At 42.0% G+C, this 15,013-nt stretch overlaps 1 protein-coding gene across 2 annotated transcripts; it reads right to left on the bottom strand.

Moving 5' to 3' along the window:
- Positions 1-476: 476 nt before the first annotated feature.
- On the bottom strand, positions 477-14,037 carry LOC120747222 (guanine nucleotide-binding protein subunit alpha-11-like). 2 transcript variants are annotated; one of them, XM_040052928.1, is made up of 8 exons: positions 13,751-14,037; positions 13,280-13,441; positions 9,406-9,590; positions 8,897-9,051; positions 5,843-5,971; positions 4,183-4,312; positions 2,748-2,901; positions 477-786 (listed from the first exon to the last, which is right to left on the bottom strand). In XM_040052928.1, the coding sequence occupies exons 2-8, from the start codon at positions 13,428-13,430 to the stop codon at positions 581-583; spliced, it is 1,110 nt and encodes a 369-aa protein (XP_039908862.1). In that variant the 5' UTR covers positions 13,431-13,441; positions 13,751-14,037; the 3' UTR covers positions 477-580. The 2 variants fall into 2 exon arrangements, with proteins under 2 accessions (XP_039908862.1, XP_039908861.1); XM_040052927.1 differs by having other exon boundaries at positions 13,280-13,452; positions 13,751-14,036.
- Between the last annotated feature and the right edge of the window lie 976 nt (positions 14,038-15,013).

Here is a 15,013-nt window from a genome sequence, read left to right as displayed (position 1 = left end):
GTGTGCATTGGCTTCTACGGTGCCTGAATGGGACTGGAAGATACACATAAAGCCCTTAAAATGCGTGACAGTGGTGTTGCATTCGTGTGTGGCCCCATCTCCACTTGTAAAAGTCATTACTCTGTTAATGGCGGCACAGCACTTCATAGCATCTCTGCTCCCGCTTCAATTATGGATCAATTCAGTCGCGGCATGACCCGAACGCCTCTTCATCTTAAAAAAAGAAACATCAAATTGGGCAAAAAAGCTGCAAGCTGAGAGAAACGAGAGAGTTTACTGGCTCCTCGTCATGTGTTTCAAATACTTCCTGAACAGAAGCAGGGGATGAGAGTAAAGTTGTGATAGTCGTGGTGATGAAAGGAAAGTGCTTTCAATCTCCACTTGCGTCTTAATTAAAATGAAGAATGAGAGGAGGACGAGGGGCACAAAAATATTAAGCCTGATGTTCTGACTTCTGCAATTTAGAAGGAATTTTATGTGGAAAAGAGAAATCCCATTTTGGCTTTCTCTCATACAAGTAAAAGGTCCACAAAGAGACACGAACCATCTTTCCTCCTGGCTTTCATTGCCTGGTAAAAGTTCAGATGATCCCATAGTCCCTTAGAGACTTGAGCAGCACGGTGTCCTTCACGTCGCTGAAGACCCTGCGGATGTTGTTGGTGTCCGTGGCACAGGTGAAGTGGGGGTACAGAGTCTTCCACGTCTCCCGGCTGTTGTGGGTGACGGCCTGATGCTCGTACAGCTTGCGGATGAACTTCATAGCGTCTTCGGGGTCATGTTTCCTGCCTGTTGAAAAGTGGAGGTGAAAGATGGAAGTGGACAACAAAGAGATGAATTTGGGTGGAATAAACCGACTGATGGAGAAGAACAAAGACATCAGAGAATTTTAGATTTACTTGTCACTAAGCATGAGATGGAAATTAGATTAATCAACATGGCAAAACATTTTCAATTTCGAATTTAGAGGTGGCTAAAGTTGCATAGAAGGATATCAGCAGAGCGATCACAATGGCATGCAGAGCTTGACTCCAAGGTCTGCCTGAACTAACACTATGTTCGACTTTATTCTATCAGCAGATGAAAAAACCTCCCTGCAAATAATATATTTGAAAAACCGTAAACGGCGATCATTTAGAATACTTTCTTGATGATAACAATACCATTTCTAAACATTTCACTGCAAGTTCAAATCAGCTTTAAAGACAGTAGAAGACTGCAGGGATTATTAACAGGTATAGCCTTCAGAAGTAGTCACTGTAGCAGTAATAAGGACCACACAGTGCCTGCACTGGAACACAGCCACATTAGCGGCAAATAGCAGCCAGTGCTAGGAGCTGTTCACAGTTGTCATTAAGGTTAAATTGACATCAAAGAGCTTGACCCTGTGTGAGTCATTATTTTACCCCGCTAATGCTAGTGGTAAAACAAAGTGTGTGCACCGCACATACACATGTGCAAATTTTCACTTTCAGTTACTCATTTCAATCTTCCACACACACACACACTTGTACACCTGGGGGTATTCAGGTGGGGGTGCAGGAAGGCCAGTATCTGTCTGTGGTTGCCGTTGGTTACAGAGAGAGAGCGGAGGTGTGTGGGGGTGAGGGGGGCACCCTACTGCCTCTAACAGCAGCAGAGTTAAAGGCTGCAACCTCGTCATTAAGCACACAGAGTACCTGAAGTGACTCATCTACAAGAAAGACATAAAGAAGGAAGGAAGGAAGGAAGGAAGGAAGGAAGGAAGAAGTAGGAAGAATGGACGGAAAGATAGAAGGAAAGAAGCAAGGATGAGGGCAAAGATGGTGAGCAATAAGGAAGGGAGGCATGAAGAGGGTAAAGATGGGAGAAAAAAAAGGAAGAGGCCAAGGAAGAAAGAAAGGAAGACAGGAAGAGGGTAAAGATATCCGAAAGGGGGAGGAAGAGGAGAAAGATGGTGAGAAGGGAGGGAGAAAGGAAGAAAGAACAGAAGGAACAGAATAAAGAAAGCAACAAGGAAATGCGAAAGACTGCAAAGATGCTAAGAAGGAAGGAACGAATGAAGAAAATAAAGAAAGAAGATGATAAGAAAGTAGAAAGGGAAGGAGAAGTGAAAGAAAAGAAAAAAGCAAGAAGAGAAGAGCAAAAAATGTCTGGTGGCCGTGGTGAGGGCGACAGAGGGAGACTTTCAAGCTTAGAATTAGAAAATGAAATCACTTTGCACACACGTTTTTGGAAATGACACATTTTGTGCCAGGTGTAGAAGGGCGTGATGAAATTGTTGCATGCTCAAAGCAAATTGGCTGAAGCAAAATAACATCACAGCCCTCGTGTCTCGGACATGATTGTGTCCACGCTGCGATGGGAATAAACGCTTGCAAACAACGAGCTGCAATTGTAATTGTTGATGGCAGTGAAATCTGGCTGCTGACTGGGCTCAGTCAGCATTCGATGCTGCTGTGGTTTCTTATTTGAATGTCTGAAACCTCCACGTTGAGGCTGAGTGTCGGACTGATTCACAAATATCAAACCCTTAGTGCTCTCAGTGCTCCCCGCCATTATTAAATCCACCGCAACTTCAGCACAGGCACTCGCAGACATCTTACAGTCTGACCAAATCTTCACAAAGAGCCTTCAAATCAACTAAAATACTTGGAATATGTTCTTTTCTTTCTTTTTTTTACAAATTGTTTGATCAGTTGTCCGATAGTTGCTAGCAAAACTGCAACACACCCTCACCCTAAATGCAAACAAACAGAAGACCAGCTGACCTGTGAAACCGGGGAAGTATTTCTGCAGGTCTGATGTTTTCATTTTATCAGTCAGGATGTCAGTCTTGTTGAGGAAGAGGATGATGGAGGTGTTGAGGAACCACTGGGAGTGAATGGTGGTGTAGAACAGAGCCAGACTCTCTTGCATGCGGTTCTGGGGAGGACACAGAGCATTATCACAGAGGCAGGGAGAAAACAGTCCTTCAAAGAGAGGAAATAGGTTGTTTATGGGCAGCATATGGACCACAGTGGAGGTTAATAAATGCGATGGCAGACCAGAAAGTGTCTGGGAGAGATAAACGGATCAGTGACAGGATGGGAGGGAAGAAGAAGGCGATAGGGGGCTGCAGAGGCTGAGAGGAGATAAGAGAGAGGCTTTGTTGTACAAGAGCGAGACCTGCTGGTGAAACGATGGAATGACTGTAGTGAGAGACACATTTATGACTCTGGTACACATATATATACTTTGTTCTTTATTAACAAATTACAAAACCCCCAAACATAAGCTAAACAACCCAGTGTATGCTGTGTGTAAATGTACATGTGCTGTGTATTTTGCACAATCTATGTCCAGAGTGAACGGCCATCTTTAAACTGAGGTGGTGGCTTATGACACCAGCTGTCTGCCACCTCCCTTCAACCCCCGATCACACCTTGCCTCAGGTGACCACAATAGGTCACATGATGAGTTGGGGCAAGGTCTCTCTGTGCTTTCACCCTTAAGCTGTTTTTTTTTGTTGTTTTTTTTGGCTGAGCAGAAGTCTGCCTGCAGTGAGCTCTGATGTCGGATGGAGGCAGTGTACAAAGCATGTGGTACAACCGGTCTGTGGGCCACTGTTGCTTGTGTTTTTGTTGGGTCGCCAGCCAGCCGAGGAGAAGAGCGACGTTACAACATATAAGGAGCTAAAGTGAAAACAGAGTGTTGCAAACTCCCAAGTTCTGACTCAGGTAACCGAAACACGGCATTGCGACACCATCCGTCAGCCACCTACAACGCAGCCTCGATAACCCTTTCCAGGACCTTCAACCCCCAATCGCACCTCGACTCAGGTGACCTCGATAGGTCACATGGTGCGCTGGAGCAAAGTCTACGAGTGTTTTCAACCTTCAACATTCTCATTGAAGGTAATAACCCACGCCTTTTTTTTTCATGTGATGTTGCAGATGATCAATAGTGGGTCAACAACCCTCAGAAGACAACCCCTCATAAGGCTAAATACTTGGAACTCCTCTCTTAAATACCTGGGATGAGAGGTGAAGCATCTTTGCAAACCTAAAGAAGTCCAGTTACCTGGATGGCTGAGCACCTACATATAAATATTCCAAGCACATTTGAATAGCTGGTAAACTATCCGGTAGATAAATCTGCACAGATCCTATGATTGTGTTCATTTTCTGCAGCTGTACACTGAATGAGAGTCACAGGAGTTCTTACAGTCGTGTCTTTCTCCTCCAGGACTTGGTCATACTCGCTGAGCGACGCAAGGAAGATGAGGGAGGTGACGTTTTCAAAGCAGTGGATCCACTTCCGCCGCTCCGACTTCTGACCGCCGACGTCCACAATCCTATCAAGGATCAGAGGAAGGAAACGTGTAAAAGAACAAACAAAGGACAAATTGCCAAATGACCGTGAGCTGCTGAAGCGCCAAACGCGAGATCGAGCAGGGATCTCACTGGAGATGTGCTTACTTCTCCTGCCCAACAAAGTAACACTGTAATGCCAACAATGATAGTGATCGAGACAGTGAGGCATCTGGCACACCTAGGAAAAATGCAAAAACTATGACAGAACCCTGCACGAGCAAATCACACAAGAGGCATTCATTAACGTGCAGGTTTTCCTGTGTCCCTGCGTACTTGATGTGAGCTAATTCCTTTGTTAATATTAAATCAATTAAGTACTAAAATTAGCAAATGAAGCAAATGAATATAACAAGTATCCACATTGGAACAGGTGCCTGCGAGAGGTGAAGTATGGCATCCAATTTATTCAACAAAGATGTTCACTGCATAAAATAGTATTCATTATTACAGCATGTCTTAATGGATACTAATTTATTTAATCAGGCCTTTTTATAACTGGCCGTTTTGTGTCCACCTTTTGAAAAACTACGTCACACCTAGCAACGGGGTCAGCCACACCTCGTCACTGAGCTCAAGGTTCCCTTCCATTGCTCCGAGCATTTCCCAAACCACTTACAGCTGTACCCAAGATGCACTACAAATTAAGAAAACCTTCGTGAACGCCAGTGTGCTTATGTACAAATGCAAGAAAAACAAGCCCTTCCCACCCTTTCAGTGCTTACACGGTGCCCTCACATCAGTAATGTGCTAATAAGCTGCGATGTAAAGTGGAGATGTCCTTCTTAGAACATGACGCACTTTATTAAAGGACAAAAATGCCTCTTTGCCTTTCATTCACTTTTTTATTTTGCCATTAATTTATCCAGATGTATTTTCTCTTTAGTTTAAAGTGCATCATTATTTTCATTTCCAGCTCCATATTTGTATTCTTAGAGTCTAGCAGAAGAGCTCTGCATGATTCACAGTTTTAAATGAAGCTTATTTTGGTCACCTGCTTGTTGGGATTGCTGTGCTGAAAGCCAAAGATGCCCTCCCTCTGTGACATCATAAAGATTCAAGAGTAAAAATAACTGCCTGACACAAAGTGTGTGATCTTTTGGCTCATAGGGATTACTTGTACACGCACAGTGAAACTTTGGCCATGTTTAATATCAGCACTCCCCCTCTGTAACAGTATACATGTGAAAGAAAGTGAAGAAAGGCTTTTAATAGGTCAACTTTAAATGCTTTTAAGAGTTATTATTTTAAGATAATATGTTGGAACACAATGTCCTTTAGAAATAAGCTTTGGATCTGTTGTCAAAGCTTAGTCTGACTGCCTACACATTTTCAAAATAAAACCCACATGAAGTCTGCACGGAGGCAATCAGAAATGCGATCCTATTGCGTCCAAGCAGGCGTGAGCAGACAAAGCCTCTGCAAGAGTCAATAGTATTTTTTTCACAGTGCAGTGAATAGTGAAGGTATTGGATTTGCCCCTGTGAGAGGTTAGAAATCCGAGGATTGGTCACCTTAGTGTGATGGTATTGACGGTAAAGGAGTAGTCGTGGATGCCCGTGGTGGGGAATCGAACTCTCAGCACGTCCTGTTCCGTGGGGATGTAGTCCTGGGAGGTGATGCGGTCCAGATTATTCATGTAGCTGAAAGAGAGACGCGATGGGGCCGAAGAGAGAAAAAATATTACAACGGCAAAAAAAAAAAAATCTGTTTCTCACACTAGAGGATATTTCTACTGAAACATATTGCCTCTGTTTACTTTGCATCCGGCAATGACAGGTGAACCGGTGATGACAGAAAAGAAAAAAACTGATTAAAAATGCAAGAAGGGAATGGAGCAAGTCCACATCAACCTGTGTACAGACCACAGCTTTATGGCTCATGTTGATACAAGCTGTCATTAGCTAATGTTGACCGCCTGTCCCTTATCAAGCACGCACCGCGATGACTGAACTGCCGGGTAAACACAGACCAGAACAGCAGTATAAAAGAGAGAAAACATGCAGGCTGAGCCCACACTTTGTTCTGTGACACTTGAGATACTTTTAGCGTAAGGCTCACACCTACTGTGTCTTTTCCCGTTGATAATAAAAAGCCTGTCTGAGGTTAGCTCTACACTGTGGCTTAAAATGGTTTTTGTGATGTAGCTATAAAACCCGAAGACTCCTCCGTGAGCGCGACGTACAATTTCAGTGAGTAAAGCAGAGGTGGAAAATGGAAAAGATGACACAGTTAGGGCATAAATCTGAAGGGATCCTAGAACTTATCAAACTGGAAAAAGTTGGTCGATAAAATATCCAAAAATGCTCGAGTCATTGTCCGTGAAGGTTCTCAGTCATCCAGGTCATCATAGTCTAAGGAGCTTGGAAAGAAAAGTGTCTGGACTTCTTTAAGTTGCTTGAAGACGTTTCACCTCTCATCCGAGAACTGAAATAGCTTCTCAGATGAGAGGTGAAACGTCTTCAAGCAACTTAAAGAAGTCCAGACACTTTTCTTTCCAAGCTCCTTAGACTGCTTAACTCACTGTTTTAGCCAACATAAAAACCTTCAAATAACATCTTTGGTATTTAAATGAATACCAAAGATGTTATTATATCGTGACAACGTTAAAAAAACAGCAAAAATGGAAACCCCAAACAGCGTAGAAGGAGCACTTTAATCTCTTCCTGTCTAAATATAGCACGTTCACTGAAGAGGACAGCTGTTATTAGTATGACTACAACGGATGACGGGTTTGTTGTGCTTATCTTTTGTTGCATCATTTGTGTAACAGCTTTAACAGAATCAGCATCACCGACTCTGTTTTATGGCTGTGATGTTACACCTTTATGTATTACTTATTTATTAAGACTTTTTCAGACTGATAATAAGCAACGGCACACTGACTGAATGCCATGCCGTGTCTCTTGTTGAAAGAAATGAAGGTTGTTCATTTTGAACTGAAGGTTTTGTAGCCATTTCTGTTTTAAGTTGGATTTTTTCCCCAAACAACAGCCTAAAATAAGGAGTTAGAATTATTTACTTTGTGATTTGAGTGTTTTTCTTGGCTCTGGGATGTTAAAAAATTAGCAGCTCGATCAATAATGATGATAACAAAATCTGAATAGTTACAAAATTACCAGGCTACCTACACATTACACCAACAGGAGCTGCTCAGCCATTGAAACTATGCTATGAAGCTCCAGGCACACAGTTTTTGTCCATTACATGGTTTGAGACTTTATGGCTGAGTTGCTCTGGTTCCTAAATGCTTCCACGCTGCCACTTACAGTGGATCGTGGAATATGCACAAGGGAAAAAACTTCACAGACTGACTTGTTGCAGTGGTGGCATCCTATCCGGTCGTTCAGTCTGACGTCACTAGCCGTGTCTGGGCCTAAACTCTGCTGCAGGTCCATATATCAAACGATCACTATGGCATTACTGAGAGTTGAAAAACTGTCTAAAGTCTTTCATCTTTAATAAAATGATCAGCGTTCTGCTCTACCAGGTGTAACAATTGTGTTTAACATCCAGGCATCCATGAAAACGGAATTTATGACATTTAACGGAGTTAGAAGTTAGCAGGGAGTTAGCTCGCTAGCTTCTATCTAAATACAATATAGCATGTCCTTTTGGAAACAAATTAAAACGTACAGCTCTGTTATCACTTCCAGCATAAATGAAGACAGAAAACTAAACAGCAGTGACGTTTGTAGGGTTACTGAAGTTTGGCTAGCTGGTATATAATGATGTGCTACGTGACCGCTAGCGACACAGCTATGTTAGCATAATATAAACACGCTAACTTTTTTCCACTCGATAAAAGTTAACGTGAGTGTTCTCGGTGGTCAGGAACAAATGTAATCGCATGGCAGGATGCTGTAAAAGGACCAAACTTCAGCCAGGAGAACAACTGAGATAATCCATCCACAATACGAGGTTAGTCATTCATATACTGCTGCATGGGCTGGGCTGTAGCTACATCCTAAGGTTTTAAAAACTGAGCTTAAATAAACGATTAGCGGTAATAAAAGCCGAGGGAGGTCAACAGTGATCACTGACTGTTTTAGGAGCTTTTTGAGATTAAATAGAAGAAAATACATAACATTAAACATGTTAACAACACAAAAGCCATATTAAACACAGACTACTTTAGGCCCGGAAGTAGGATTCGTCACGTCATCACTTAACGACCGGATTAAAACACGACGCTTGGATTCGGTAAGCTCTTAAGAACGACCAGTTCCTTCACAAATGTTTATAAAGGCTGACTTCAAGCCTACCGTAGGTGCCTGATTTTATGCCTTTGTGGCAATGAGGCTAAAAGCACCTGAATTCAAAGATTAAGAGGAGGTGGCGGCCACTACGTTTTGTCTATATATGGTTATCCCTTTTTCCCCACAGATATCGACGTGCAGATATCGACGTGCACTTTCTTCCAAACTTTCTTCCAAATCATCATTTCCCATATCCTGATATTGTTGTTGGTGTTTTGTTGTGACAGCATTTCATCATGTGATACTGCGTCCCAGCCCTCACAGAGGGTGTGGTGCAGCTTTGACTTCTAGCAAAGCACAGCTACTCACTACTCTGTAGAGTCCAGGAGTTGGTACTCGCAGCGGCGGCTGTAACAGGCACGTATTCCCGAGTCTACCCAGAGGCGGCGGATTGCGTCAACATGGCCCCGTTCCAGTTGGGTGACCTGTACTATGCTTACGTCCTCCAGCCTCTTGGCGTAAATCTGGAGGACAGCACAAGATTCTCAGTGTCAGGAGATTTCATGATGAATGCTTAAAAAACATTGAATACAAAGCTTTTTAAAATCCTGTGTAATTAATCCTTCAACAGATGCTTTGCACCAAGGATTTGTGAATGTTTATAGTAAAACCACCAGCTATTTATAGGCTACAGAACGCTATGCATGTATATTGGTGTCAGCGTGTTTCATGCTTCTTCTTCAATGTGGGCGTAAATCCCCCAAATCCTGGGAGTGCACTTCTGGTCAGACGCCTGCACACCTGCGCTGGCGCCCGTGTTTATGAATAAGCGTTGATGTGTAACTGGGTGTGTCCGTGTGTGTTTATGCTGCATCTACCTCGTTCCGTGGGTTGGAGTAGGGAATTCTGAGCGTGGCCATCGCTCCTGTCATTGCAGTCATGGCAGTTAAGATATTCTGGTAGATGCATTTGGCGAAAGCCTTCCTCTCCTCCTCTGAGTAGCCTCGTCCGTGAATGATCCTCATCTGTCGGATGAAGGTGGTTTTCCCACTCTCCCCAGTCCCTGAGGCAGCAAACAGAACAGCTAATAATTTACATTTAAAGCAGAAATCCTTCATTCAGGTTTCCTCAGAGCAAAGATGAGATCGAGTTAACTGAAAATAACGGTGCTTTAAAAATGGCCAGATATGCACTGCTTTCCCAGGGAAAAATATGGAGACGCTGTTATTGTGAGAGAAGGTTAAAGCACTTATCTGTGAGCAGTATATTTAAGAGGATGGGACGATGGTGCTACCTGAGTTAATGTAATTCATACATTCCTACATGAACACAACTCCCGTCCATTTCCAAGAATACTTCAGCACCTTTCAGACAAAAAAGGCTGCAGAGCTCTTCTCCCTCAGACTGATATAAAACCACATAATAACTCCTCGTTCTGTGACAGGTGAACACACCTGTCAGGCATAAGATTCTACAAATACTTCTGTATTGCACCTCCACGCAAATGTTGTTCTTAGATTTAGAGTGTACATGTTATTTATTAATGGAACGTGCACTACTCTTACACAACGTCAGTCTCACTTTTACAGTTTACAAAGTTACAAAGTTTTTTCTTTGTTTTTTATCACTGTTGCATGTGTATATTTTTGCAGGCTCTCATAGGGTTTTTGCAATATCTGTGCTTACTAAACATTTAACACAACATCTTTAAAAGGTATGCTGGTGTTTGCATCATATTCTACTATCCTTAAGCCCTTCCCACACACACACGGGTATTTTGGAAAACAGTTTTTTACATCGGTTTTTGGCCTTTTGTCCACAACCATGTTTTAGGTCACTGAAAAGAAGTCTTGATGCATATGCTCAATCATCCAGGTAAAGAAATCTCAAGAAGCTACGTCCACATGAACAGAATCAACTTTTTAGGGTCACTGAAAAGCGTGGATGTTTCATGTGGATGGGATGGTCTCTTAAAACAAAAGCAGAAGCTCCTAGTTTAAAAAAATATTCTCATAGATGTGGGTGTAGATGTGGTCAGAAAAGCAGCTTTAAAACAACACGTAATCATTCTCTTTTGCATCCAAGGCTATGGTAAGTTCCTCCTGTAGCCTCAGGGAGATCAAAGTGTTAACCTTAAGCTTTTTTGTGAATATAAACTATAAAGTAGCGTGATGAGGAGACTTTATTCTACAGGAAGCTGAAAAACGAGCACTCAATTCAAAACACAAAAGGCCTGATATACAGCTTGCAGGTACCTTCTCTGCAGACTAGAATCAAAGATACTCTGTTAAAGATACACCGAACGAGAGGGGAAAAGTTGATTTATGTTCTGTTACACCTCGGTTTATTGTTAACATTTTATGCCCCTCTTGTTTTATTGTTTTGTATCATCTGTGTGGTGACTGTATTTCATAACGAGCGCCCTGGATTTACGCTGCTTCTCACACGGTTACAGTCCCAGGGTTTTAAGTCGTGTTTATTATTTTAGGGTTCTCTGTTTGCTTTCGCTGATGTTTTAGTGCTCTGTGTGTTTTGTATTACTGTTGGTTGAGTTCTTCATTCCTATTTTTCATTTCTTTATTATTTCAGTCTCAGTTCTTATTACATTCTAGTGCTGAATGCGTTGATTTTTAATAGTTTTATTTCTGTTCCTCCCCTCCTATCTTGTTGTTCTCACCTGTGCTAAGCGTGCTAACCTGTGCCTTGTTTCCCACCTGTTTCCTGTGTAATCAACCCTCTGTGTATAAATAGTCCTGTCTTTTCCTCTGTCTAATTTTCAGGTATCTGTTATGGTTCCTGTGTTGCCTCTGTGATTGCATTTATACTTTTTTATGGCCTAAATCTTTTAAGTCTGCATCCTGCACTCAGACAAGGAGTGCAGAGGACTGAACATACTTCAGTGAACGCTCCTGAAATCCTAACTTAACCACTCAGACGAAAGAGTGAGTGGTCTTTGGATGTATTTGTTTTATTCAGTTGTCAGCTAGACGAAACGAAACTCTTGAAACTTTTTATTCTGGGAATCAACACGACTTTTGAAGGAAAATCATAAAGCAGCGTTTGTGTGAGACGTGCTGAAGATGTTGTCCTGACAGTCCAGTTTTTGCAAAACAGACATTTTTGTACAAGACGTAAGAAAAACTGGCCCCCGTGTATCACGTCTCATTATCTTCTTAGTCTGCTGAAAACATCCCAAAAAATGACACGCTCATTTACTGTGTGCTATTTACTGGGTATCTGCTGCTCTTTCACAGTGCCACAAAGCAGCAGCATAGCTATCATAAAAGATACTGTGGTTCACGCATAGCTGCAGAGACAGATAGTTGATTAACTAATACAGTATTAGACATTTTTAGAAAAATTGGATTTGGTTCTGATGCAAAAAAGACGCAGACCTACAGCCAGTTAACCAAACACATGTCTCTGAACTCCACGAGGGACCCGGAGTACCGAGAGAGAACCCACAAAGATACAAGGAGAACATGCAAACTTGACACAGAAAGGCCCCAGCATGGGGCGACAGCGCTAACTCCTGCAACACTGCACTGCCCACTTATTCAATATATGTCAATAAAGTGGACCTATGATGTTCTACCTCATGTTTCAATCGTATATGTATATTACGAGAAATGAACGTCCAAGCATTCTCCGGCGAGGGATCTCTTGTTTATGATCTTTTGATTCATCATAAACTTGATTTTCTGTTTAACGGAGACCTGGCAGCGGCCCAGTGACTTCTTCGAATTTGTTTACACCTGTCAAGCCCGTGTATCTAGATGTGAGGGTGGCGCCGTCTGTTCCTACCCATTCAAAATATGAAATCACAATGATACAAATCAATGGACTAATTCCCACAACCTCAGCTGCTTTTTACTGCTTTGCTAACCCTAACCCTACCTAAGCCCAACGCTGACCTTTTAAATGATTTTTCTGATTAGAAAATCGTGGGCATTTATATTAAATATGACCAAAGATTCAAATAATGAGGACATTGTATGTAAAGTAATTCCTGTGAGCTCTGTCTTCAATCTGCTCTACAGATTAGGTTAATTATGAACCATGACTAAGACTCTATTAAAATACAAGCATGAAAGTATTGATCTGAAAAGAGGATCATGCATTGATAATTACAAGGTTGTCAACCTTTCTGGTCTTTGTGTTATAGTGGTTGCTGTTTGACACAAGCACTAAAAAGAAAAGTGTATATATTCAAATGACTTGGTTTTGTCTAACAAACAGCAGAGAAGCTGCAGAAACAAGACAAAATAAAGTCAGTACATAGAGATATTCAAATCCAAACGATTGAAAAAGGACTTGTCAGTTGAGTTTCTGTCAGCTAGACTATTTATCATGTAAATGTTTCACCTATGACACCAGCTCAAGGTATCTCTGCCAGGAAGGTGAAATTATCTTAAAATCAGACAATCCGAAACTTGTCAGACTAACTGTAAGAAAACCCAAACAAAGCTGGGCTTGTATGTTTCTGGGCCGTGTGCCACAGGTGGTTTTCAGGTGGCATAACCAATCCCTACTTTCATCGTTCATTCTTCACATACTCACATGGTGACACATGCCTCACATAGCTTATACACTCATGTGCAGAGGCCACCAAACAGTCTTGATTTGTATGCAGGGTGTACCTTAGGGTATCTCGTCAAATTTTAAATGCAGTTTAATGTCTGTTTAGCCTGTTTTTTGTGGGTTGTTTATTTTGTTGCATGAACCAACAGGTGTGTGTGGTGCTCTACTGACCCAGCAAAAGGATTTTAATCTCCCTCCTCTCCTTCTTCTTCTGTTGCTTCAGGATCCTCTTGATCTCTTTGTCCACAGCAATGGTGTTCTTCTCCTCCTCGGACAGACAGCACACGCAGGTGCTGTAGCACCACCGCCCGCAGCCGGCCATGGCCAAAAACACTGAAATCAAACTGTTAATGCATTATTAAGTAGCCAAGCACCCGCAATAATAAACTCACTGTTAGGCAGCTTGATGTCTGTTTGCTCTTCAGTGGTTTTTACTTGCTCACTGACACGCCAGTGGTCTTTATTTGCAAGTATGCCGACCGAAGGTTAACTTTAAAGGGTGTTTCATACTTTTATGTACGCTTCATTTAACCACCTTTATGAAACTCGCCGGTCAGTTCGGTGAGTAAACACTACAGCACCTTTGTCACTAAGAACTTTTCCTTTTCGTCTTTTACAAGAGAAACAAAATGAATCTCTCACCTACAATCAGTCTGTCACACTCCCTGAAGACGAGCCGGTACAGGTTCAGATTTCTTTTCCCGGGCCATTTTCCCCCTCCCTCTGCTCTGCACCTGCTGACAGCGGCTAACAGCTGCCGTGGCCCACCAGCAGCTTCATTAGCTCCCACTGACTTTAAACGCCTTTTTTTACAGCCCACACGGAACAACGTCCAGTTCGGGAAAGTCCACCGCGCCTACGCAGGAATGTGCCGCCTCCCCGAGCCGCTCCAAACACCGCGACTGGAATGCTGTCCGAACGACGCCGCCTCAAGACAGCGGCAAACGACGGCAGAAGCACCGGAAGATAGAGGTTTGGACGTACAAAATAAAAGCATGTCGTCGCAAGTTGCATTCAAACGTGAAAGATTAAATTGAAACCCGATTTTTTTATATTTTCCTGTTTCATGCATGTGATTTCTTCTTCACTCATCTTTTTTTTCACTCATTTTACCAGTACACCACTCTGCATTTAATAATTATTTATTGCTAACGTCTGACTCCTTTCCACATCGCCCTGTCTGCCAAAGGTCTCTTCCTGTTAGAAGTAAGTTTTTCCTTCCGACTGTCGTCGAGTGCTTTCTCATAGGAGGTCATTTGATTGTTGGGGGTTCTTTACCTTATAATGTAAAGTCACCCAAGTAGACTGTTGTTGTGATTTGGCGCTATATACATAAAATTGAATTGAACTGATTCCAGTGTTATTCATTTGTTTTGTAGCTGTTACTGTTGTCCATGCTTAATAACCTATAGTAGACAAATATCGCCCTAAAGGAAAATTATATGTGAATTATGTGTGATTAATACTGAAGAAAGATCTGTAAAAACTACATATGTGAAATATTTGGGAGTTTGTAACACCATTACCACCATGGTCTCCTGAGATGCATCACATTTTGATATTTCGCATACAACATATGCATCGTCACTGGGTACAGTGTAAAAATTATGCTTGCACATTAATGCATTAATACTATTAATAACACTAACATTATACATAATAATACAGCTTTGAACATTTTCTACATTTAATGCATTTAATGATATGTAATGTCTTTAGTTAATAATTGATTGGTGTCTATTGTTAAAAAATAAAAACAAAAAAAGTATTCTTGTATTCTTAGCTCCTCACTGGATTTCCAAACTTCTCACCTGATTAGTAAATCCATCCACCCTGCAAAGGAAACTTCTGGTCATTAGACAAATTTCACAACCACAGGTAAATGCAGGAATGTAGGCTGACTGG

The sequence above is a fragment of the Simochromis diagramma genome, unplaced genomic scaffold (genome assembly GCF_900408965.1).
Source record: "Simochromis diagramma unplaced genomic scaffold, fSimDia1.1 OVJJ01000419.1, whole genome shotgun sequence".
Taxonomy (NCBI): Eukaryota; Metazoa; Chordata; class Actinopteri; order Cichliformes; family Cichlidae; genus Simochromis; species Simochromis diagramma.
Note: the sequence above shows the minus strand (reverse complement) of the source record. Positions and strands in the feature narration are given on the sequence as shown.